Genomic DNA, 25,740 nt, shown 5'->3' with positions numbered 1-25,740 from the left:
TCCCTTTGGCCCTAAGGCAGCTGATACGCAACACAATGCTACATTCTGAGGTCAATCCAGCGCTGCCAAACTTAAAAATTGGTAACTGCAACCTAAATGATAGTAAATGTAACAATAAATTTATCAGTGTGAATTTCAAATCTATTCTTTTACAGGGGTTTAACTCAGGTAGATATTTGCAGGCCCTTCATGGGGATCAGTCACTCATGGAAAAGGCATTCTCAAAATTCATCAAGTGGCCTGTCTCCCCAAAAGTAAAAGAAACTCATTTCAAGATAATTAATAATATATATCTTGTGTCTGAATTTCTAAAGAGGAGGTTTAAATTTGAGGTTAATCAGTGTGCATTTTGTGATTCAGCCTGTGAAACATTACACCATTTGTTTTTCTCATGTCCTGCATCAGCTGCCTTTTGGTTAGAACTAGACAGCTGGTTATCCCTCAAGATCAACGATATCCCCCAGTTTAATATTTCTGATATTATTTTCTATATGGCTAAACAACATCCATCTGTCTCTACTGTGATTAACATTGACATCCTGTTAGGTAAATACCATATACATTGTTGTAAATGGAGGAATAGAAAACCATCCTTTACATGGTTCATCAATGACTTCAAACATTATTTCATGTCACTTAAAAAACTGAAGTCAAGCAGATTTGCCACAATCTACGATGACATTTCCCATTTGCTTCTGTTTTGATCATTACCTCTATTGTGTGTCAACCTGTGCTCTCTTTTTTAATTCTTCCCCGTTAATACTGTGAATTTTTGTCTAGCCCCCTCCCCCATATCCTTGCTGTTAGTTTTGTTGTATTGACTGTTCTTTTTTATTTATCCTCCACGAGAGTTCATTTGCACTATATTGTGTTATGTTGTTTGTGACTGTATTGTTCGATTGGTTAATTTAAAAAAAAAAGTACTTTAAGGCTGCAGACCCTGAATTGGGAAACAGTCCCTGAATTGGGATACAGCCATACATACATGTTTTGGTTCGTGCAACTGGTCCGTCCGGTTATTGTCTCCCCAGAAACATTTCCGTTGTCTCTTTTCCTATTTCCGTTGTGCTTTGTGTGCTTTTGCAGCGTTTTTCTTTTTGCAGCATTTTTCTTTTTGCAAGTGTTTTCTGAAGTTGCAGTCCGTTTGGCCTCTTTTTACCGACCTCCTCTTTGATAGCTGCCGTGTCCATCTTGTCGTTCCCTGCAGGTGAAGCGATGGGGGAGGGGGAGCTGAGTTCAGTGAAAGAGAGGCGAGGCAGAGTAACGGTGTGTTCACACCGAACGCGATGGACGCGAACAAAAACGCCCCAAACGCCCCTAATTTGACGCGTGCACATTCGCGTCTCAACGCGTGTCCAAGAAAAATCCATCGCGCTTCAAAATATGATATTTTGACGCGCGTGAACCGGAAATGTGGGAGGGATGTGGGAGGAAGTTGTGCCAGACCGGTATCTTTGCAAGATGGCAGCTGTCGAGTTAGCGCTTGAAGAGAGAGTCTCCCTTCTCTATATACTGTGGAGAGCAGAGCAGCGGCGTAAAAGACGCCCTCGCCGTACCTGGGTCCATCAGGTCCTCCAGAGGCGTGAGCAGTTTGGTGAGTTTCACCATTTGCTCCAGGAGCTGCGCCTGGATGACGGCCGATTTCAGCGATATCACCGTCTTTCACTCGGCCAGTTTGAGGACCTGCTTTCCCGGGTCGGTCCCAGAATCGCCCGCCTAGACACCAACTACAGGCGCTCAATCCCACCTGCAGAGCGCCTGTCCATCTGCCTGAGGTTAGTAAAAGTATTTAATACGGTAGTCCTTTATTGATACCTGTGCTAATATATGCTAAACTATCCATTTATACACTGCTAACGTGGATGTGCTATGCTAACAGTGAATGCTCGGTTTTTACTGAAAGCAAACTGTGGTACGGAGACGACTGTTTATAATATTTCTAGTGATACTCAGAAGGTCTCATCAAGTCCCGATTTAATTCGATTTATGCTGTTATCAGTGTTTGCAATGATAGCATGGCTGTGGTGTCATATCAATGTATGCGCTCGGTGTTTGCTGATATCAAACTGTAGCATTAGGACCACTGAGTTAACCTTTGTAGTGATACTCACTCCTTTTTATTTAGACCTGGTTTAATTCTGGGATAGTTGAATATTTGTATATAATCACCGCAGACTGTTTTAGATTATATCTAATATATATCATGTAATTATCCTTATAATTACAAAATGTTTTATGTAAGATTTATGTTTTGCAATTTGTAATTTTGTAATTTCAATAATGTATTTTGTAACTGCAGTACACATAATACTCATTTTAAACTATTTTGTCCAGGTTCCTTGCCAGCAAACAACTCCTCCAGAGAGGCTGTCCTGGTGAGGGAGAAATTCATGGCTCACTTCTCGGTGGAGGGAGCTGTGTCTTGGCAACCAAAGGAGTAGCCTGTTTGAAGTCCGAGTGACTTCCCCACAACGGCTCTTTTAAGAGCCACCCACAAACCTCTAAAGAGTGTTCCTGTCTTTTTAAATTTTTCTTAATAAATGGAGCTCTACTCCAAAATAAACTAACCTCTTTTTACTCTCTTAAGTAACTTGTCTTCACTATGTTCCTATATACAGTGTGGTGCAAAAGTTTGGGCAACCTTATTAATAGTCATTATTTTCATGTATGAATTGCTGTTACAATGAAAAATGTCAGTTAAATATATCATATAGGAGACACACACATTGATATACACTAAATATTTATTTCATTTCTCTTTTTTTGTGTTGCCAATTTATGCACCTGCTTGATTTAAACAGTTATTGCACACTTTCTGTAAACTGCATTTCACTTCTCAAATATCACTGTGTGTGTCTCCTATATGATATATTTGACTATTTTTATTGTGACAACCAATGATTTGTACAAGAAAATAATTACTTTTCACAATGTTGCCCAAACTTTTGCTTCCCACTGTATTAGTATGTTTTGTCATTAGTATAATATGAAATAAATTCTACTTGTGTCAAGTCGGGTGCCAATATTTGCTGTGTAGTAGAACAGAGACATTTGTCATTATAAATGTTTATTTGAAAAAATATAAATTCATTAACAAAAACATTTATCATAAATATATGAAATTTAAGTATTTACAGAGAGACAGGAATAAAAAGGACCCAGCTTGGAGTGGAAGAGCCTCAGGGAGAAGGAGGAGAAAAATAAGAACATTGTTTCTGCCCTGGAGAGCTGCTGCCTCATCAGAAAACTACTGATCATTAGGGTCCAATGTTTCCAAATTTAACACAGCTGTGCTGTTTTCAAAAACTAATTTATAAATTTGAAATTTCACGAATTCTCGTGTCTGAGGCGGCATGCTCTCCAGAGCAGGAACAAGGCCGAGGAGGAAATGTTCAGTTGGAGACGGGCGTGGCCTCTTTAGGGACTCCAGGATGGCCAGCTCCACCGCCGATGGACCGTCCTGGGACCCGTCCCTCGCCCGCCTTCGAGCTGTCCTCCTCTGTGGGCCTGTAAAACACAGCACAAAACAACACAAAGTAATGAGAAGGCTGCTACTAGATTTTCATTTTCAAAATTGAAAAAAAAACATGATATAAACAGATTGGTTGTAGATATTTAGTAAAGGTGATCACAAGGGAATCCAAGCAAGTAAAAAGCTGTCAGTGCTTGATGTTCATACCTGTGGGTGCAGCAGCAGGAGCTGAGGGACCAGGGACTGGAGAGCCAGGAGAAGAGACAGCTGAGGACTCTGCTGCATGATTACTTGACTCTATCAAGACAATATTAGATGTTAACAGGTTGAAGACAATAGTCATAGAGAATATTATATTATTATATACTTATTATTATTATTATATACAGTGGTCTCTCATTTATTGCAGCACATGAACAGTAGTCACAGTTCTCACAAGTTGATTCTCAAAGTGAAAACCTTTGTCGATTTTAAAACGTAAAAGTATTATGCCGCGCTTTTTCTCCGTCTGCGGCGCCACTTTTGTGCGCCTTTTTTGCTCCCGGTGCAGGTGTGTATTTCCGAATGAGGCTCATAGTTATGAGTGTTTTTGTGCTGTTTTTTTCTATTGGACGTGATGGTTATCAAAACCAAACATGATAAGTTTGGCAAGCGCAGGAGACACGACACGGAGGAGATTTATCATTTGGGCTGCAGAATGCAATGCGCATTGTTGAAAGCTGTACGGTGCAATAAAAAAAATCAGCGAAAAGGCGAGGCAGTGACGGATGAACAGCGGGACTACTGTATACTGTTTATTAATAAACAAAATATGTTCCTGTATGACAACACGCATAAATTAACTGCCTACATTAACTCAATGTAAACATACCTTCTGACTGACACTCCCCTGCTGCCTCTTCGGGCTGTCCCTGGTCCTCGGGGGAGAAGTTCTCCACGGTCCGCACCATATTACCGCTAGTCTCCCGCGGGGTGAGGAAGGGGTCCAGAAACCCCATGACCGCGAAGAACTTCCATCTTCTCCCCGATCCTGCTGCAGACCCACTCCTCTTCTCCTTCTCTGTCTTCTTCTCCTTATTATAAGTGTCCCTGAGGCTCTTCCACTTTCTCCTGCAGATGTCCTCTGAATAAATGCATTATCTTGTTAGCGGAAAGGTATTTGTACATCAGTGGGAAAATAGCGGGACAGTAGGCGGGCTTGCTAGCTTTTGCGCGGGTTCATCGGGTCAGTCTGAAAATTAAAAAGAAGGAATGAACTTACCAGGTTGCCCGATCTCCTCACTTATGTCTCCAAGCTAGGTCCTTTTTATTCCTGTCTCGGTAAAAGTAGTAGCTAGCATCGTATAGCTCCAGGTGATTAGCCACGGCACTGATTAGCTTTTCCTCCATACTGAATGAAGAATGAAGGGCTTTGGCTGGATCTGCCCCTTTGACCTAGGTCAGAGCCACGTCACCAGGCTCCTGATTGGTTGTCGCGGCGCGATTTGACGCTGGAGTTCAGATTTTTCCAACTCGAGCGGTAGACGCGAAACGCGCGTATGCACAAAATGCAACACAAAAACTCACGCGCGTGGTTTTATTCGCGAGTCAAACGCGCCAGACGCGCTACACTGACGCGCGTTTCACGCGTTTTGGCGTTTTCGCGACGCAAATCTGCTTCCGAATTTTCGTGGGACCCGCAATCGCGCGTCATCGCGCTTTTCCATTGACTTTACATGTAAACCTGACGCTCTATTCGCGTCCATCGCGTTCGGTGTGAACACACCGTAAGGGATTTCTTCATGTCGACGATACGATTGCAGATGTTGTTGTCTTCTCTTCGGGACATATTTTTAGAAATCACTATACCTAAATATTTAACTTCCAATTCAACTCTTATAGAAGCTATATTAGAATCAGAACACGTGTGAATAGGTAACAATTCACATTTGTTAATATTCAGACACAGTCCTGATGCCTGGGAGAATAATGAGATAGTGTTAAGCGCTTTAGCTACCATGGATTTATCTCTTAAAAACAGTGCAATATCGTCAGCAAATTGGCTTATTTTGAATTCCTTGTCAAAAATGTTAATACCATGTAAATCAGGGTCTTTTTGGATGATAAGTGCCAGCAGTTGAGTGGTTAATATGAACAATTTGGGGGAAATAGGGCATCCCTGACGGATACCTCGCTGCACTTCAAACCTAGGTGTCATTCCAGGGTTAAGCGAAACAGAGCTAAAAATGTTACTGTAAAACATTTTGATCACATTACAAAAGTTTACCCCAAAACCCAGGAAATGCAAGGCTTTAAGCAGGAAGGGATGTTCAACCGTGTCTTAAGCCTTATAAAAGTCCAAAAACAACACTAGGCTTTCTGTCTTTATATACTGGCGATAATCAAGCATATCAAAAATCAATCTAATGTGATTGTGTATATGTCTTCCTTTTATAAACGCCAACTGACATTCATCCACTAAATGTGTTAAACAATCATTTAAGCAGTTCGCATAGACATGAGCCAGTAATTTATAATCATTACACAGAAGGATTATGGGTCTCCAATTATCCAGAAGTAGTTTGTCTTTGTTGGGTTTTGGAATTAAAGTGATTAGACCTTGTTTCATTGTAGGTGAAAGATTAGTTGATGAAATACATTCTAAGTATGCACTGTAAAGCATTAATCTAATGTCATGCCAGAAAAAGGAGTAAAATTTCACTGTTAGCCCATCAATTCCTGGTGATTTGCCCCTGGGCATTTGTTCGATTGCCTTCTCCAGCTCTTCAATTGCAAGTTTACTCTCCATACGAACCTTTACATCCACATCCAATGTCCCATTAAGGCCTCTAAGACTTTCCAGAAACACAGTGCCATTCTCCGTTGAATAGGAAATAAGTATTTCCACGTTTATTTTGTCATGGTCCTCAGTCAAAACCCCCTTGATATTCAGTGATTGAATCTTCTTATTTGCTTGTCTGTGTTTCTCTAAATTAAAAAATAGGAAGAGTTTTTCTCGCCCTCCTCAATCCATCGGGCTCTTGAACGAACATAGGCACCATTGGCTTTCTCTAAGAACAGTTTGTCTAGTTGAGATTGAAAAGTGTTTAGTTGTATTTGTTCGTCCAGAGATAAATCCTGTTTGCAGCATAGCCTGTTAATTCTCTCAATAATGCTTTGTTGCTCCTGTCTTTTCTGTTTAGCAATGGATTTTCTCATTTGAATTGCTATCTGTTTAACTTGGAATTTAAACCATTCCCATTTGCTCACATGTGACATATCTAATTTGTCAATTTCCACAATTAAATTTCTCACTTCAAGGCAGAAGTTGTCATTATGCAGAAGGTTGTTGTTAAATTTCCAAATAAGGGATTGATGTTTCACCTTGGTTAATGAGATGAGTAAGGAAATCAAACAGTGATTAGTTAGAGGGGAAGCAGCCTTAAAGTACGCAGCCTTAACAGTCCTCAAGGGCCGCGTACTCAAAGACCGCTGAGGCCGGAAGTGTGAGGCTTGTAGGCTTGTGAAATGGGACGGTCTAGCCTCCGTCGCGCTGCCCAGGTTGCCTAGCAACCATGATACTAACAGCTGGAAACGTTTCATACAGCTTTGTTTGACAGAAATGAAGAACATATTTTGCACATTTGTTTCTACATGAGCTTTGTGTGATTTGATAAGTATCTGCGGCTGAGACCACAGGACTGTAAAACATGATTGTTGGGCTTCATTTCTGTACTGAACAGTCATTTAAGATTAGCTAGTAAATAACAATTAGCTAATGTTGTTCATGAGACTAAAGTCATCTCACTTTGGTAATGTAAATATAATATGGCCAATATTATATTAATCATTATTAGTTATTACAGCAGTGAACATGAACTCTGTGCCAAACACTGAGCTTCAGTAAAGATTCAAGTTGCATTTATTTATATTTCCTATCACCTTAAATCTTCACTTAAATACAAGTATCTGTGACAGTGTATATATAGATGTATTATATATAAGAGACAAATATTGTTCTTTTAATATGTTGGCACTACTAAATTTGGCTCAATGCTTATATATGTGTGGAAGAAGCAAATGTACGAGCTGTGATAACTGTTTCTGATAAAATGGAGAGTAGACTGATACAGTGGGGCAAAAAAGTATTTAGTCAGCCACCGATTGTGCAAGTTCCCCCACTTAAAATGATGACAGAGGTCAGTAATTTGCACCAGAGGTACACTTCAACTATGAGAGACAGAATGTGAAAAAAAAATCCATGAATTCACATGGTAGGATTTGTAAAGAATTTATTCGTAAATCAGGGTGGAAAAATAAGTATTTGGTCAATAACAAAAATACAACTCAATACTTTGTAACATAACCTTTGTTGGCAATAACAGAGGTCAAACGTTTACTATAGGTCTTTACCAGGTTTGCACACACAGTAGCTGGTATTTTGGCCCATTCCTCCATGCAGATCTTCTCAAGAGCAGTGATGTTTTGGGGCTGTCGCCGAGCAACATGGACTTTCAACTCCCGCCACAGATTTTCTATGGGGTTGAGGTCTGGAGACTGGCTAGGCCACTCCAGGACTTTCAAATGCTTCTTACGGAGTCACTCCTTTGTTGCCCGGGCGGTGTGTTTTGGATCATTGTCATGTTGGAAGACCCAGCCTCGTTTCATCTTCAAAGTTCTCACTGATGGAAGGAGGTTTTGGCTCAAAATCTCACGATACTTGGCCCCATTCATTCTGTCCTTAACACGGATCAGTCGTCCTGTCCCCTTGGCAGAAAAACAGCCCCATAGCATGATGTTTCCACCCCCATGCTTCATAGTAGGTATGGTGTTCTTGGGATGCAACTCAGTATTCTTCTTCCTCCAAACACGACGAGTTGAGTTTATACCAAAAAGTTCTACTTTGGTTTCATCTGACCACATGACATTCTCCCAATCCTCTGCTGTATCATCCATGTGCTCTCTGGCAAACTTCAGACGGGCCTGGACATGCACTGGCTTCAGCAGCGGAACACGTCTGGCACTGCGGGATTTGATTCCCTGCCGTTGTAGTGTGTTACTGATGGTGACCTTTGTTACTTTGGTCCCAGCTCTCTGCAGGTCATTCACCAGGTCCCCCCGTGTGGTTCTGGGATCTTTGCTCACCGTTCTCATGATCATTTGGACCCCACGGGATGAGATCTTGCGTGGAGCCCCAGATCGAGGGAGATTATCAGTGGTCTTGTATGTCTTCCATTTTCTGATGATTGCTCCCACAGTTGATTTTTTCACACCAAGCTGCTTGCCTATTGTAGATTCACTCTTCCCAGTCTGGTGCAGGTCTACAATTCTTTTCCTGGTGTCCTTCGAAAGCTCTTTGGTCTTGGCCATGGCGGAGTTTGGAGTCTGACTGGTTGAGGCTGTGGACAGGTGTCTTTTATACAGATGATGAGGTCAAACAGGTGCCATTCATACAGGTAACGAGTGGGGGACAGAAAAGCTTCTTACAGAAGACGTTACAGGTCTGTGAGAGCCAGGGATTTTCCTTGTTTGAGGTGACCAAATACTTATTTTCCACCCTGATTTACGAATAAATTCTTTACAAATCCTACCATGTGAATTCATGGATTTTTTTTTCACATTCTGTCTCTCACAGTTGAAGTGTACCTCTGGTGCAAATTACTGACCTCTGTCATCATTTTAAGTGGGGGAACTTGCACAATCGGTGGCTGACTAAATACTTTTTTGCCCCACTGTATATGAAATATTCCTTTATTGGGTGAGAAAATCAGATCATGTCATAACTGCTTTAAGTCATAACAGAATAGATATCAGAGCCTTAAACAGGCTGACTTCTGTTAAATGGGTCAAACTGGGCAGAAAGTATCCAAACACATAACATCTTTATAGAATATAATGTAACACTATAGATCAACTTACCTCAGAATATATAAAGCATATAAACAATTACGGCAATATGATGCAACAAACACAGCAGTGCTACTAATCCAAAATACTCAAAGCTTCATAGAACTGAAACAAACATTTATTTTTAGGTCCATTCTGCTGCTGATACATACTTTAGGTTTCTGAATATTAAACTTGTTGCTGCCTTTCATAGTGTGTAACTTGAAGGCCCTGAGTACTTTCTCCCACACTGAAAACACTGGAATGATAAAATTATTTGAACATTACCTAATAAGACTGATTCAGGACAGACAATTAGTTATTCTAAACTTTCCTAGCAGTCCTTCACAAACAGGGAACAGTCTGTCTATTCTCTCCATCTGTCAGCTGCTGCTGGCTCTTCCTCCTCCTCTTCCTCACACACTGCTGAGTTTGTCCTGGTGGATCATCAGGGGTGCAAAGCCTCACAGATGATGTGCAGCCTCAGTCTGTCCTCACTCTGGACACTTGCAGTTGTCACACATGGAAATCAAATGTGTGATAAGCTGCAGGATTCAAACACAAGTGTAACTTATAAATACATGTTCATACTTTTATTCCACAATCAGAGAGAAAGAAACAGAGAGAGAGAGTGCAGGACAGACAGACAGGTGACAGTCTCAGGTGTATACACTGCTACAAAACAGCACAAGAGAAGGAGGATTTAGTGTTTGCGTTATTACGAGTGCTAAACAAGAAGAGTTCCCAGATGGTACAGTGGACACGTGTGTGACTCCTGTGATTAAAGCATCTTTCTTTCAGCTTAACGAGTGAACCGTCAGCTCGTTCAAACACACGTTAAGGTCCGTTTGGCTCGACACCACCGAACAGAGGCAGCAATATAACATAGCTAACATTAACAGTGTAGTGACTCCTGCTTGTGCCTTGATATTCAGGACTGCAAACCGAGCAGCATCACTGACTTCCAGCCTGTTGTGTTTGTGGATATATGACTGACTTTAATTATCCACAAAATCATCAGATTCTCTGTAAGATTAAGGTCGACTATCTAACGGCGTATAAAGTAAAGGCTTTAAAACAAAGTAAACCCTGAAAGTACAAACATCGCTAATGTCACATAACTTTGCCGGCATGTGGCCAACAGTAATGTTTTAATGTTCTTCATTATTAAACATTTGCACATAAATAAGTGACATCATATTCAGAACTTACTTTTGAAAGTTTACTCTTTGGCTGCTCCGCTTCCACTTCTTTGAAGTGTCTCCCAGTCCCAGTGCACTTTGTCACTACCCGATCCGTACCGGAAACCCGATCGGTACCCCGCATGCGCAAATCTTACGTCACTTCCTCTCTTTGCCAGCATTGCGACATTCAATATATTTGAATGACACAGTTAGCGCCCAGTTAGCTCCTAGCATTTCTCAACAGCTCTGCCTCCTTTTCGACTACCGGGACATTTAAACAATGGATAATCCGTATCCACAACAAATTTTTTCTTTTCTCCTCAACAGAGAGCGTTCCCCGATTGAACAACAGCGCCGTAAAATAAGAAGAATGGTGCCTAATGACAGAGTTAATAATACAGACTTTATAATATGTCACATGAAGATTCAGCAGCCAGATGAAGTGTTTACTGGCAATTGACAGTGATAGCGGACATCATCATCACTATTCCAACAATCCTCTCCACACAGACAAGCTTAAACACACTCGATTATCACTAAATCAAATTTAACACATGTTTGTAATGACGCTAATTCAGTTTACAATAGGGTTCATTCGCTCAGTCAGCAGGTGGCGGTATCCTCGTACACTGGGGAGTACACTGCCATTAAACGAATAGAAGAAGAAGAAAACCCCTGCACATGCGCGGTACGGATCGGGTAGACCCGATTTGTACGGTCCGACTTTGCACATGCGCAGTAAGAATCGGGAGTTCCGATCTGTCATTATCTTCTTATTTTTTTTGTTTTTGTCTACATTGTATTAAAGGTTTCATTATCGGAAACATTTTAAGAGATACTTATTATTCTTAACATCTTAACAGATACTCTGACCTGTAACTATCGTAAAACGCTTCGACCGGAAGTAGACACCTTTCGCGCATGCGGGGTACCGATCGGGTTTTCGGTACGGATCGGGTAGTGACACACTTGGGGCCTTTCTCAATATGCGTACTTGTGCGTACTTGCGTTCTCGTGTACTCGTGATACGTCATCAGTCCGAAACCAAGTACTGTTCCAATTTGAAGTACGCATCAAGCCGAGAACGCGAAAAAGTCCCGGATGTGTTCTCGCTCCGCCCATTTTATCGAGCATGCATCGGTGGTGACTTGTGTGGACTTGGTACAGCTAAATATCCCAGAATGCATTTCGTCCAAAACTCAAACGCGGCAATGGCGGACGAGCGGGGCTAAAAACTTTTAAATATTACTCTTTCATGGTCACAAAATAAACTTTTAAGTTCTTTTCAAGCGAGAATGTAACTGTGTAAACTTCAAATATCTGCTCGATTTATCAAGATATCATATACAGTGGGGCAAAAAAGTATTTAGTCAGCCACCGATTGTGCAAGTTCCCCCACTTAAAATGATGACAGAGGTCAGTAATTTGCACCAGAGGTACACTTCAACGGTGAGAGACAGAATGTGAAAAAAAAATTCATGAATTCACATGGTAGGATTTGTAAAGAATTTATTCGTAAATCAGGGTGGAAAATAAGTATTTGGTCAATAACAAAAATACAACTCAATACTTTGTAACATAACCTTTGTTGGCAATAACAGAGGTCAAACGTTTACTATAGGTCTTTACCAGGTTTGCACACACAGTAGCTGGTATTTTGGCCCATTCCTCCATGCAGATCTTCTCAAGAGCAGTGATGTTTTGGGGCTGTCGCCGAGCAACACGGACTTTCAACTCCCGCCACAGATTTTCTATGGGGTTGAGGTCTGGAGACTGGCTAGGCCACTCCAGGACTTTCAAATGCTTCTTACGGAGCCACTCCTTTGTTGCCCGGGCGGTGTGTTTTGGATCATTGTCATGTTGGAAGACCCAGCCTCGTTTCATCTTCAAAGTTCTCACTGATGGAAGGAGGTTTTGGCTCAAAATCTCACGATACTTGGCCCCATTCATTCTGTCCTTAACACGGATCAGTCGTCCTGTCCCCTTGGCAGAAAAACAGCCCCATAGCATGATGTTTCCACCCCCATGCTTCACAGTAGGTATGGTGTTCTTGGGATGCAACTCAGTATTCTTCTTCCTCCAAACACGACGAGTTGAGTTTATACCAAAAAGTTCTACTTTGGTTTCATCTGACCACATGACATTCTCCCAATCCTCTGCTGTATCATCCATGTGCTCTCTGGCAAACTTCAGACGGGCCTGGACATGCACTGGCTTCAGCAGCGGAACACGTCTGGCACTGCGGGATTTGATTCCCTGCCGTTGTAGTGTGTTACTGATGGTGACCTTTGTTACTTTGGTCCCAGCTCTCTGCAGGTCATTCACCAGGTCCCCCCGTGTGGTTCTGGGATCTTTGCTCACCGTTCTCATGATCATTTTGACCCCACGGGATGAGATCTTGCGTGGAGCCCCAGATCGAGGGAGATTATCAGTGGTCTTGTATGTCTTCCATTTTCTGATGATTGCTCCCACAGTTGATTTTTTCACACCAAGCTGCTTGCCTATTGTAGATTCACTCTTCCCAGTCTGGTGCAGGTCTACAATTCTTTTCCTGGTGTCCTTCGAAAGCTCTTTGGTCTTGGCCATGGCGGAGTTTGGAGTCTGACTGGTTGAGGCTGTGGACAGGTGTCTTTTATACAGATGATGAGGTCAAACAGGTGCCATTCATACAGGTAACGAGTGGGGGACAGAAAAGCTTCTTACAGAAGACGTTACAGGTCTGTGAGAGCCAGGGATTTTCCTTGTTTGAGGTGACCAAATACTTATTTTCCACCCTGATTTACGAATAAATTCTTTACAAATCCTACCATGTGAATTCATGGATTTTTTTTTCACATTCTGTCTCTCACAGTTGAAGTGTACTTCTGGTGCAAATTACTGACCTCTGTCATCATTTTAAGTGGGGGAACTTGCACAATCGGTGGCTGACTAAATACTTTTTTGCCCCACTGTATTTCCAAACACGCTCCGACGTTTTTGGAGACGTCTGTGACCCGCCAGCTCCATAGCAGACAGCGAGGTCGAGGATTATTACAGGCGGCGAGAACAGCGGACTCCCGGCACATCGTTTTCAACCCCCCCGCGGTCTTTTCGCTACTCAGGTTAAACAAACCCCAAACCCCAGTAGCTGTCTATTGTATTGAGTGTCCACTAAAATAAAAATAAAAGCGTTCTAACATCTCACTTGCTTGTTTTTATTAAGGTATGTACACGTATGTATATGTACACTATTTTTATTAATAGAGATTTCACTACTGAGGTTAAACATGATATATAAGTCACTTAGATCACTTCTAAATGTTAATGTTTGGTTTATTTCAGTGTTTTATTTGTTCCTGAGTAAACCGGTTTGGCTGTGATTAAAGTTAAGCTTCATAACATATTACTCACAGTTAGATTAAGAGGGGACGGCAGTAAAAACTCCGGACCTGTGACATCATCAAGTACGCTGGTGTTCCAATTGTACAAATCGCGAGTCCATGCTCGCGTTCTCGGCGAGTCCGTACTCCCGTGCGTTCTCGGCAAGTACGTATTAGCCGAGAACGCGAGTACGTGCTCGCATACTTGAGAATTGAGAAAGGGCCTTGTTAGCATGTTTTGGTTCGTGTAACTGGTCCGTCCGGTTATTGTCTCCCCAGAAACATTTCCGTTGTGCTTTGTGTGCTTTTGCAGCGTTTTTCTTTTTGCAGCATTTTTCTTTTTGCAGCATTTTTCTTTTTGCAAGTGTTTTTCTTTTTGCAGCATTTTTCTTTTTGCAAGTGTTTTCTGAAGTTGCAGTCCATTTGGCCTCTCAGGGCCACCGTAGAAAACATTTGGAGATTACTATTTTAGTGCTGCAGCGTTAGTCTCGTTAAAATGACGTTAACGCCATAACTGTATTAATGCGGAAAATCTCTGTTAACGAATTACCGCGGATCGGCCCGTGCGTGGGGCTGCACGGTGTCAAAGCGCTGCGGTTAGCGGTTACCTCTGTGACGCCGTGCAGCTGGCACTACTAGTATTTTCACCATTTACAATAGCGCCATAAAGTGCAAAATGAAGAGTGTGTGAAACTGTGCTGTATCCCAGACGGCGAAGTCTCCCAGCCTCCTGCCCCGAAACAAACTACCTTACAAAACTCATATACCGTATTTTTCGGACTATACCTTACTTTACACTAAAATCCTTTTGTTTTCTCAAAAATCGACAGTGCGCCTTATGTATGAGTTGTGGTTGTGCTTACTGACCGCGAACTGATTTTCTCAGTTCTCATTGCTCAGCAATGTGTCAAAAATGCTTGTTTTGGAGTTTTTATGTGCTTCTGAGTTTTTACGTGTTTTGGAGTTTTTACATTTGTACACTGAAGAGAGCCATGATATTATGTTCTTTACAAGTGTATGTAAACTTTTGACCACAACTGTATGTTTATTTGAGCAGTCTGGTGCTTTACATAGATTCCTCTACCAATGTGACTAACCAGAATCACTACTTCATGATAGTGCTTATCCAATGAATGAGGAATTTAACTCACTTATGTTGCAGAAGAAGGAACTCACAGGGGATAAAGGCAGGGGAAAGCAAATCACGAAGCTAATTAAATGAATTGCCTCATTATTAAGACTGAGAAATAATGATATTGCACAGAAATGTGTGGAAATGTAAATGTCTGAATAAAATGCTTAAAATTCCTGCTTTAAGCATGTTTAGGTGTATGTTTTATTTCATCAGGGGCAGATATGATGCATCACAGATTATCTTGCAGTTTTAGACTATGTTTCACTTAATTCTTGTATCATGATTGCTACTGTGCAAAATGTATTTTGATAGCAGTGCACTGTAAGTTTTCCGCTGTGTGGCATTCTGTGTATGTTCACATCTTTGTTTTTGTTTTTACCGACAGCCCAGATGTGCAGAGCAGATTCTCGAGGCTTTGGATTCTGGCAATCGAAACAGGACACAGCACCCAATTGATATGAACGCCACCTCTTCTCGTTCCCACCGTTCAATCTAAATACCCAGAAATCATAAACAGCATGAAAGCAACAGGTGTTATTGCGTTATATCAGAACGCAGTTTCAGAATGGCCTTAATGAAGTTAACCACTAACCGGCCTGAGACGCCATACGTCCGGCCCCCACCCATACACATCTGGGTGTTAAAATTTGGCGACCAGCTCAGGGTGATCAGCTGGGATATCCAAGATGGAGTGGTTAAACCACTGCTAACCAAAAGAATAAGATGGCAGCCATCACTGATGGAGAGACAGTGATGAAAATTACTCTGTTTTACTTTAGATGAGAATTCTTCAAAGAAGGCATGTCTTACATGATGAGGGGGCATGAGCTGAGGAGCCAAGCTCCCCATTATCTGACCAATATTACAGCAAGGACCCAGTTTTTTAAGGCACCTGCCCTTACAGTAACAGAGGCCCTCATGAAAAAAGCAGAGGAGCTTCTTCATCCACCTGTCCCTGCAACACCACTGAAAATGAGTGTAACGTTTGGAGGGCTTATGACAGTGGAAGGGGAGGTTGTGGAGGTAAATATTTTTGGTTCCATCAAAATTGATATTTCTTTAGGTTTTCAAAGAAACCATTACTTTTTTATGTCTTTAAAAGTAAAAATAATAATTTTTGTTGTTGTTGTCAAACAAACACTAAATTGCGAGAACAAGATCAACCGCTGTTATTTTGTAAATGGTTGTAGATTTATCATTAACAACAATAATAAAATAATAGATGTAGTAAGTCAAGAAAGAAACGCCTAGATCTACACACACAGGTTTATGCAATCACTATAACTGACATTAAATTTTAATTGAATTTTCAGTGTTCAGCAGTGAGGAAAGTTGTTGCAGGCAAACAACAAGTGCCTATAAGAAAGCTGCAGCTGAAGCAGGTAATGGTGCAACTAAAGTGTAATATTGAAAGTGGTGAAATTTAGCATATTTGAGATTGGTGTTAGATGAGCAGATTGTATTAGCTTGCAGGCTTTTGGTAGTTAGTGACTGTTTGTATTAATGAATAAATCTTTCATTCTGTCATGTTTGTGATATCAGGATGGGCACGACACCATGACAGTCTCCTTGTGCAGGGAGGCATCAATTCATGATTTTCATGTAGGAGATCACATAAAGGTCTCCCACGTCAAATTGAACCGCTCAGCTTATGGTCTACAGCTGCAGACGACCTGATATACAAAGACTGAGGTATGACGAAGCCATATGTTTGTACCAACATGAAATAGCAATGTCATTTACCAAAATGTTTAGAGTTATAGGTGTTCCAAAAGATTGACTCTGTTCATCTGGACATAGCGTTTTCAGTGGGAAAAACCTTTCGTCACTCATCCAAGTGACTTCTTCAGTCTCAGCTGACTGCAGGTCTCAGTGGTCTTTGATCAGTGGTTGATGATCAATGGTCATGACAATTTGCATATTATTGATCAAGGAACTGACCTCCCAGCCCATTGTTCCTTCAGTGGTGCTAGTTTCAGTCATTGTGCAAATGTATTGTTTATAAAATTGGGGAAACCTGCAGTCAGCTGAGACTGAAGAAGTCACTTGAATGAGTGACGAAATGCTTCTACCACTTGAAAATGCTACGTCCAGATGAACAGAATCAATCTTTTGGGATTTCCTTACCTGGATGATTGACCGTGCATCAAGACACGTGATTACCATATTTTTGTAGTTTTTATATGAAAAAAGGTCAAGCTTGCAAGGTTAAATATATGCTTATTGTGTATTGACAGACAAAGGAAGATGACAGAACAGAGGTACATATAGTTGGTGTGGCCACTGCAGAGCAGTGCAGTGCACTGCAGTCCAACCAACTAGAGGTACTCCTACAAACTGGAGAAACCCTGTTCATCGATGGTGAAACATGGAAGCCCTATGAGGAAGACTTTGAGAAGGCCACGGTCACCGTCAGTGTGAAAATCAGAAGAAAACAAATTCTTGACATCAAAGAGAATTTAAAAAATGTATATAGTTCCTTTATTTTGTTCATACGGTTTAAAATGTTCAAATATGCAAAATGATATTTTTTATAAAGAATTGTTTTTAATTATATTTTATTTATACTTTCTTTTTATTACTTGTTATGTTCATTAATTTAAACAATATTTAAAAGTTATAGTTTCAAGTGTATTCCTGTGCTAAGTGTTTATTTTTTAAAAAATCTATTAAATAGCTGGAAATGCATAAAACTGCCGTGTTGATTAAATGAAACAAAGCATGGTTAATAAAACACTCTTTAATCCTTAAGGATGTACAGAGCTTAACAGACTTTAAGCACTAAAAACATTCCTCCACTAGGTAGACTTGTAGTCAAGACCGCCTAATCCGAGACCAAGACAAGACCAAGACCAGAGGGTATCGAGACCAAGACAAGACCAAGACCAAGTTGAGACGAGACCAAGACCAAGACCGAGACAAAAAAAGTCTTTAAACTGCAGCCAGATGCTGCTTCGTTTACGGGTCTCGGGCATATTTATGTGTTTTTGCTTTCGCACAGCCCTCCTCACCGCTGTCTACTGTCTCATTCACTCACTGAGAGGACAGACGCATGCTCCACTTGACTGTTGCGTCTCTCACCCTCTGTTTTTCACATAATGATATTATCCTATATCCTCGCATTTGATTGGCCACAATATGGAGGGATTGGAGCGTAGCTGAGCCACTGTGTGAGAGCTGAGCAGCCAAAGGAAATTAAGTGAGGGTAGAAATGACTGAAAGATTATATATATATATATATATATATATATACACACACACACACATATGCAGGACACCTTAAACGAGTTTTTTAATTAAGCAGCAAGGCAGAACAAAGTCGGGCCTGTATCAAGACACAGGGACTAAACCCCAATTCAACCAGACCCAGAACTGATCCGGAATTAAAACAGGACTACAACAGTAACCAAGACAGAACCAGAATCAGAACTAGATGAAAGCAGCACTAAAAATCATCTTAGACCTGCACTACACTTATTTTTTAATTCTACCAAAGTACACTATTTAGATTCTGAAAAGTTTATATAATTATTTAGCCTTGTTGAGCAAACATGCCTGCATAACTTAATAAATATAGAATTTTAAAAGTAACAAACGCTATCTAAAAAGATACAATAGGTACGAGATACATGTTCTGATGAGTTTTGGCAAACAACCATTTGACTAACTTGTGTGTCTCACCTGCTCTTGTTCCATCTCTGTTCTGTCGTCATTTTCGTCGTCTCTCTCCCTCTCTGTTCCTCTCTCTCCCTCTTTGTGCTGACAATCAAGCCAAACACAAATATACAGTGGAAACCAGATATTTACATACTCTTCAGATAAAAACACAAACACTTTTTAATTGTAACATCAAATCAGACTAAATGTTTATTTTTTTAGATTGATAAATATAAAAAACATATTTGTTAACTTTAAGAGTAAAGAGAGAAACTGTCTGTATTTCTTAATTGCAAATGGCACCAAATTGTATTCAAAATTGAGCCACACTTATGGAGCTCCACAATTCTTTTCCAGAATTCTTTTCCAGGTGTTTTGGTTGACATCTCTTGATTTTTCAAAGAAACTTTCCCATTTCAAAGAAACAGGCTCTGTGTTTTGCCTTATATGCATCCGCAGCTGTGCCACCAATTTACCCACATGGACTCTACTAACCAATCAGAAGCTTCTTAAGCTCAGAATGGAATCATCTGGAGTTTTCTTAATTAATCTTAATTAACAATAAACTTAGTGTATATGTACTCCTACATTTGATGAAAGTGATTAAAATAGACAGCTCCCTCTTTTTATTCTGAAATTTAACTAATTCAAAAGACATTTCAACATTTATTTATCTAAAACAAAAGTTTACTCTAAATTGATGTTTAACAGTAAAAAAAAAGGTTTTATGTTTTCTCCCTAAAGTGTATGTAAATATCTGGTTTCAACTGTGAATATACTGCTGTGTATTGAAATTCCTCTTGTTTTGCATAGATATACTGAACAACATACAAAGCATAATATATAAAATAACATCTACCCGAGTTTTTTCTTTGAAAGAAGCTCAATATGTCCATTGTTGTGTTCATCAGTACACAATTGAAACCGATTTAGAGAGTTTGTTTAGCCGTGGAGGGTAACAACTGAAAATATGAGATGTAAGCTAAGACTCTCTAAAAAAATCAGCATTGTCGTTCGGCTTTTTATTTATCCATTTGTTGATTCACTCGAAGAGTAAGTAACGCAACCAAGTGATCAGTTTGATATCAATCTTTTGTGATACACCGTCATATTTACATTATTAGTTCAGTACGAAGGATTTCCGTTGGTACCTGGTCAAACTTAAGCTCTCCTCTGCAGCAAACTCGCAGGCAGCAGCTTCTCCCCCTCGCTCACCTGGGTGCTGTGCTCAGTCGCCTAGTGCCAAAGCTCGGATCATACCAAAATCAGGGGGAATTTACGACGGTGCGCTCTGTGCTTCGTGTGTTGTTTTCGTTTTATACAGTTGTCAGTCAGGCATCTAACAAACAAATTACACTCCAAAAAACCCCATGCTTCTGAAAAAATGACCCGGGCTTAAGCCCAGTAAGACACCCCCCGCTCCGCTGATGGTTGACTCCAAATCTCCCGAACACTATGTCGATTTGAGAGCGCGAGAGCGCAAGACCGAGACAGCGAGACCAAGACCGAGACCAAGACAAAAGTCCGTCGAGACCAAGATGAGACCAAGACCACGTAAAAGTGGTCTCGAGACATCCAACTCTACCACTAGGTCAACAACTGCCTATCTGTATGGTCAGCATCATATGCTACGTTTTTATTTATTTATTTTTTAGAAGGCTAAAAGGTTGTGTTTTTCTTAAACAGTTTAAAAACATTAATAACACACCTAGAAATGAAGATCAAAGCTTAATATTGTATTTTGTAGGTATTAAAGAGGACAGGTCCATAAACAATATGTCACGGGCCGAGTGGCCTGTACTGAACAGGACTCAGGTGCAGAAACCCAGAGCAGAGACAGCAGATGATGTAACAATTATTTATTAGGCTTAAGTGCAAGAAACGTAGCAAGGACAAAAAAACAATAAGACGTGGAGTTTGACATGGCGTGGCGAGGGAACGGGGCCTGAGATGCAGAGTGGAGCTGAGCAGGGAACGGTCACACTGAAGAGAGAACATAGTGGAGTTAGGGAGGTAGTGGAGGCAGCTCTGAAGTGGCAAGTTGTAAGAGTAGCAATTCTTACTTGCAGTAGGGGACATGGAGTGTTGAGAGGGGGGTGATGAGAATCCAGGGGAGGCTGAGTGGCGTGGAAAGGCTGACCTGAGATCCGGGGCTTCAGATGGAGTGTGATGGCAGGAGGGCAGGCGGGTGAGGCATAGAGAGATTTTCAAAATGATTGCTTGGTATCCTGAGTCCGGAGGTGGAGCGTGAGCCAAGGTGAATACAGCAACTGCAGCACAGAGTCTTGTTAACAAGCTAAATCACAGTAAGAACTTGAAGTATAAGGGCCTGTTACCAACATGTGTTGATGACGAACTGGCAGTGAATAAACATTGTGCGGCTTAAATCCCTCTGGCTTGATTGCCTGCAATAGGCTCCAGGTGTGCAGGAGCTGGAGGAGTTGGCCCTGCCCGGGGGCGGATCCCAGGTAAATTCAGGAGCCTTATGGAAATTATAGCCACCCACTGCAGACCATGACACAATATTTCATTCGGTACCTTTGAAGAAGCCAACAAATTCATTTCATTATTCATTTTAACATTCCTGCTGTTTTAATGCTTTAATTGCCGTTTTATTCAAATAATTATGGAAGTGCAGAAGTCAAGACCAAATTACCATTTGGCCATGAATTACATTTGTTTGAGGGTAGGAAATTTGTCCCTTGCTCAGATTTCTTCAGATTTCACACTCTGGAAATGAAGCACTTTTTTCTCTCGTCATATCTTTTTGATGGATTTCCACAGAGCCCTGAAAACTTCTATCACTGTTCACCAAAGCCTGCTGTATCTCTGTGAAAGAATGATATCGATGCTCCGTATAGATTTAGAGTTACAAAACGTTGTTTGAGGGCAAGTCAAGGCAGTTTTTGCTTCGCCTCTACTCAGTTATGGTACATTACAAGTCATATATCTTTAATAATACGTGTTTTAATTATTAATGGTCACCACCAGTGTTGGGTAAGTTACTTTAAAATAGTAACTTAGTTACATTACTAGTTACTTCTATCAAAAGTAACTCAGTTACTTCAAGTTACTCGTTACTTTCAAAGTAACTAGTTACTAGGGAAAGTAACTTTGGTTTTACTCAGAATTCTCTTGTTAATGTGTTGCTTCCGTAACTTTGCCAGTCTTCTAGCTTGCTTACTTGCCACAAGTGCACTGTGCCACCTACCAATAGAAAGGAAAAGATAATGTGCATATTTCCACAAGAGAAATCCCACGCCTGGACCGTCATTGACTGCTGCCATGATTCTAGCCTAGGTCACAGCGTCATGTGCGCCTTTTACATCCAACACGAAAACTGCAGTCGTGGTGCTTTGATTGTACTCAGAACTCGGAAATTCTGCCTTCTGAATAGGAAGATGTAGGTAACACCACACTGCAGATGAGCTGCATACAGGGCTGGACTGGGACAAAAAATTGGCCCGGGCATTTTGACTAGAGACTGGCCCACCATTATAGGAAAAATCATAAAGCCTTTGAATGAAAGCAAACGCTGTTGTGACAGTGATGTTCACTGTTTGATGGTATATATGCATCAATCTATCAATCCTTTGTTGTAAGATTCAGATAATTATTTTTTAAAAGCTAGACATTTTAAATGAGAATATGAAAGAAAAGTACTTCTTTGTGCCCCCCTCTCCCTGTTAATGCCCTACCTGGCCCCCCTGGCAAAACTTTGCTAGATCCACACCTGCACAGTTACCAGCTGTCAGCTACCTAAAAAGGATGCTGGGGTTATCTGTCTCTCAGAAACAGTTCATAACTTCCCTTCAACTCATTCATGTCACCTAAAAGGTAAACCTGTTTCTCCATCACCTGTTCAGCTCTGATTCAGTAAGGACATCTCCTGGTTTCATCTTCATGTTTCCCTCTCACCAGATAACCAAACCGACACCATGACCAGCAGCTATACAGCTGTGGCTCCAGCAAACATCAACTGATACTAGAAATTAATATTAAATAAATGCTAACAACAGCTGATCAAGCTTAAACGTGCTGCTGTTGTTTAACGCGACATGGTTTCCTCTTTCTGGCGCAAAGTGGGCGATAAACAAACAAGAGAGCCGATCAGCTGATCATTGATGAGTTTTCATGATTGAAGTAGAAACGGGAGAGGGAGGGGGGAGAATGAAAGAAGAAGAGGCAGCTGTGCAGCAAAGACAGAATAACTCCAGCTTTGTGTCTTTTTCATTGTAGCTGAATTACGGGACAAACTGTTCCTTTTCACCTCAATAAGAAACGCGTAATATTTTCTCTGAATACCAGACGGGACGGTTGGCAACTCTAATAACTTATGAACAAAATAAAGTTCAACATCATTAACTTCATAGCATCCACCCAGCTGTATAGAAACTCCATCATGCTAGCTAGTACGCAGTATGGAAAAAGTCAGAATAACGAAAATAAACTCCACCTAAACTTGGTTTATATCTGACCCAGATAGACTGCAGGTCATAACTTCTTACCTGAAGTTCAGTTCACACTTGGACCGGCGGCCGCCTCGGGTCTCTTTTCCTTCTGCGTCCCCTTTCCCTCATCCACCAGCTGGCCTCCACCACTTGCTAATGTTACTGAATCTGTGGAAGCTCCGCGATAGCCGCCACACGAAGTAACGAGTAACGACCCTATCTAAATCCCAGTAACGACTAACGCGTTCCTGATTTTGGCATAATAACTAGTTACCGTACTCGTTACCACAATAATAACGTAGTTACTGTAACGCGTTACTTAATAACACGTTAGTCCCAACACTGGTCACCACTTAAAGATTCCCCCATTTCTTCTGAACAAAACGCTCTAAGAATGACCCTACAGTTAGGAAATTATGGCCATTTGTTTGAGGGGAATCCTCAATATGAGAAATACACTGCAAAAATCCTGTCTCTCTGTACTGTGTGTGTAAAAGGGCTGAAACAGATGCAGCTGTTTTGGCGGGAAAAGTACACAGCCTCTCTGATTGGTGGATTCAAATTGAGCAGCTCCAGCAGACCTAGAAACATACATACATTTTTTAAAGTTTGTGCCAATTTGCGTTAGTAGAACAACAAGAAGTTTTGAGTGAACTTTACCCTTGATTAGCTATTTTCAGATGGTAATATTTATTTTTCAATGTTTCTGCTAAGTTACTTCATTCCTATTAAATTGGCTGCCAGGTCCCCAGCCAGCCAATCGTCAGTGAGGACTGGCACATTCAAATTTACATAATCAAACTCCAAAACTCAAATGAGGCAGTGGCAGAGGAACACAGAGTGGCGGAGTTTGAAATATTACTCTTTTTGGGTCACAAAATAAACTTTTAAGATATTTTCATGCGAGAATGGTGCTGTGTAAACTTCAAATATCTGCTTGATTTATCAAGACATCACATATTTGCATAAGTGCTTTAACGTTTTCGGTGATGTATGGAGAGAGATATATGGATTTTATTGTGTTTTCTTACTACAGTGCCATATCTTAACCTTAGCTAGCTTTTTACGCTTGGAGGAATAAAAATGACACCTGAAAAGCGATGTTTGTGTAAGAAAATACATTTAAATCCATAGCCTATGTGTGAGTTAATGACCAAAATAGAGACCTAACTGACAAATAGCAAAATTTTCCAGGACTAGTCTGCACTAACTAATATTTTTACAATTGTTAGTGCACTGTATGAAATTTTCTATGCTGGCATGCTGGAAGGCAATACAACTGCTCAATAAGTTTACTTTTATTGTTTATAACTTCTAAGTGTTCTGGATTGTTTTATGTATATACTCGGGATTTTACATCATAAAAAAAAAAACTTATTTGTTTTAAAACTAACTATAAACAGTTTGAATGATGCATTTCTCATGCAGATATGAATGAAGCACGTAAAAACTCCATAGCACGTACAAACTCCAAAGCACATACAAACTCCAAAGCACGTTCAAACTCCAAAACATGTACAAAACACAACAGAAGTGCTCCAGGATGCTAGGTGCAATGTTGAGCTTTTGTTACCTACAGTAGTGGCTACACACACCAGGAAGTACCAACAACCGGATTTGGTGTGTGGTAGTAAAAGGTAAATGAACATTTTTTTTTAAATTATTTGAATATATACGAGTACTTGTGTATAAATACACAAACAATACACATATGCCTTGAATTGTGTAATTTAAGTGATCTAGGTAGCTCTGTTTTCCAAGTTCAGTTAACGCTAGAAATGTGTTTTGGAGTTTGTACGTGCTTTTTGGAGTTTGTACATGCTTTGTCTCTAGGGGCCACCACACCATGTTTGTTTGTTTTTACATTAGTAATTCCTTTTGTACATAATTTTATATTGTTGTTAATAATAAATTAATTAAAGCAACAAAACAACCTGAAGAGCTGGTTGGGAGTAGTGATGTGCGATACCACTGATTTCCTTTCTGATCCGATACCAAGTAATATTCAGGGTGGTATCGACGATACTGAATTGATACCGATACTTTGTACAAAAACTTATTTTATTTATTGTATCTCAAATTATAGCATCATAATGATTAGAGGACATCCGATTACTTATTATTATTATTTAATAATGCAGAGTTCATCATATAGAAATAAAAAAAACCTGAAGTTGTGCGCTATTTGAACACCTTGCCTGCCTGCAGCACTAAAGGACTCTGTGAGAGACGTCTGTCTTGCCCTAGCAGCACCTGTCCCTGTTCTCCTCTTCAGTTCGCCTCAACATACGCTCGTCATATTCTGTGATATGATTTACTCTGAGGTGTTTGACCATGTTAGTGATGTTGACACAACCATGCATGCCAACCCTCCCGATTTTTCCGGGAGAATACCGAATTTCAGTGCACCTCCCGAAAATCTCCCGGAGCCACCATTCTCCCGAATCTTTCCAGATTTTCCACCCAGACAACAAAATTGAAAAACCATATTGCAGAATTTATAGCGCGGCCCAGCCAATTCCAGTTTCCAACAATGGCTACTACTACTGCAGCTACTTAGTTTTAATATTACTCTTATTTCTCTTTCTGGGTCGCAAAAAAACATATTTTCAGGTGA

General features: G+C 40.6%; 2 protein-coding genes and 1 long non-coding RNA gene across 3 annotated transcripts; 2 read left to right on the top strand and 1 right to left on the bottom strand.

Annotated features, from left to right (window-relative positions):
- The first annotated feature begins 1,422 nt into the window (after positions 1-1,422).
- Positions 1,423-2,642, top strand: LOC146525533 (uncharacterized). The gene is made up of 2 exons (XM_085160406.1): positions 1,423-1,775; positions 2,335-2,642. Exons 1-2 carry the CDS (start codon positions 1,423-1,425, stop codon positions 2,459-2,461), a joined length of 480 nt encoding a protein of 159 aa, XP_085016532.1. The 3' UTR covers positions 2,462-2,642.
- Positions 2,643-2,701: 59 nt separating this feature from the next.
- LOC146525532 (uncharacterized) lies at positions 2,702-5,237 on the bottom strand. Its single transcript, XM_085160421.1, has 4 exons — positions 4,734-5,237; positions 4,344-4,595; positions 3,680-3,769; positions 2,702-3,507 (listed from the first exon to the last, which is right to left on the bottom strand). The coding sequence occupies exons 2-4, from the start codon at positions 4,468-4,470 to the stop codon at positions 3,248-3,250; spliced, it is 477 nt and encodes a 158-aa protein (XP_085016547.1). The 5' UTR covers positions 4,471-4,595; positions 4,734-5,237; the 3' UTR covers positions 2,702-3,247.
- Positions 5,238-16,317: 11,080 nt separating this feature from the next.
- On the top strand, positions 16,318-17,468 carry LOC146525531 (uncharacterized). The gene is made up of 2 exons (XR_014875223.1): positions 16,318-16,707; positions 17,253-17,468. It is a non-coding gene; the product is annotated as an uncharacterized LOC146525531 (long non-coding RNA).
- Positions 17,469-25,740: the final 8,272 nt, after the last annotated feature.

The sequence above is a fragment of the Neolamprologus multifasciatus genome, chromosome 1 (assembly GCF_963576455.1).
Source record: "Neolamprologus multifasciatus chromosome 1, fNeoMul1.2, whole genome shotgun sequence".
Lineage (NCBI taxonomy): Eukaryota > Metazoa > Chordata > Actinopteri > Cichliformes > Cichlidae > Neolamprologus > Neolamprologus multifasciatus.
This window is presented reverse-complemented; position numbering and strand designations above follow the sequence as displayed.

Coding starts and splice junctions, on each gene's coding strand:
- LOC146525533 (XM_085160406.1), top strand. CDS start 1,423: ATGTGGGAGGAAGTTGTGCCAGACCGGTATCTTTGCAAGATGGCAGCT. Junction 1,776..2,334: donor CGCCTGTCCATCTGCCTGAG/GTTAGTAAAAGT, acceptor TATTTTGTCCAG/GTTCCTTGCCAGCAAACAAC.
- LOC146525532 (XM_085160421.1), bottom strand. CDS start 4,470: ATGGGGTTTCTGGACCCCTTCCTCACCCCGCGGGAGACTAGCGGTAAT. Junction 3,770..4,343: donor AGGGGAGTGTCAGTCAGAAG/GTATGTTTACAT, acceptor TTGTCTTGATAG/AGTCAAGTAATCATGCAGCA. Junction 3,508..3,679: donor TCCTGCTGCTGCACCCACAG/GTATGAACATCA, acceptor TGTGTTTTACAG/GCCCACAGAGGAGGACAGCT.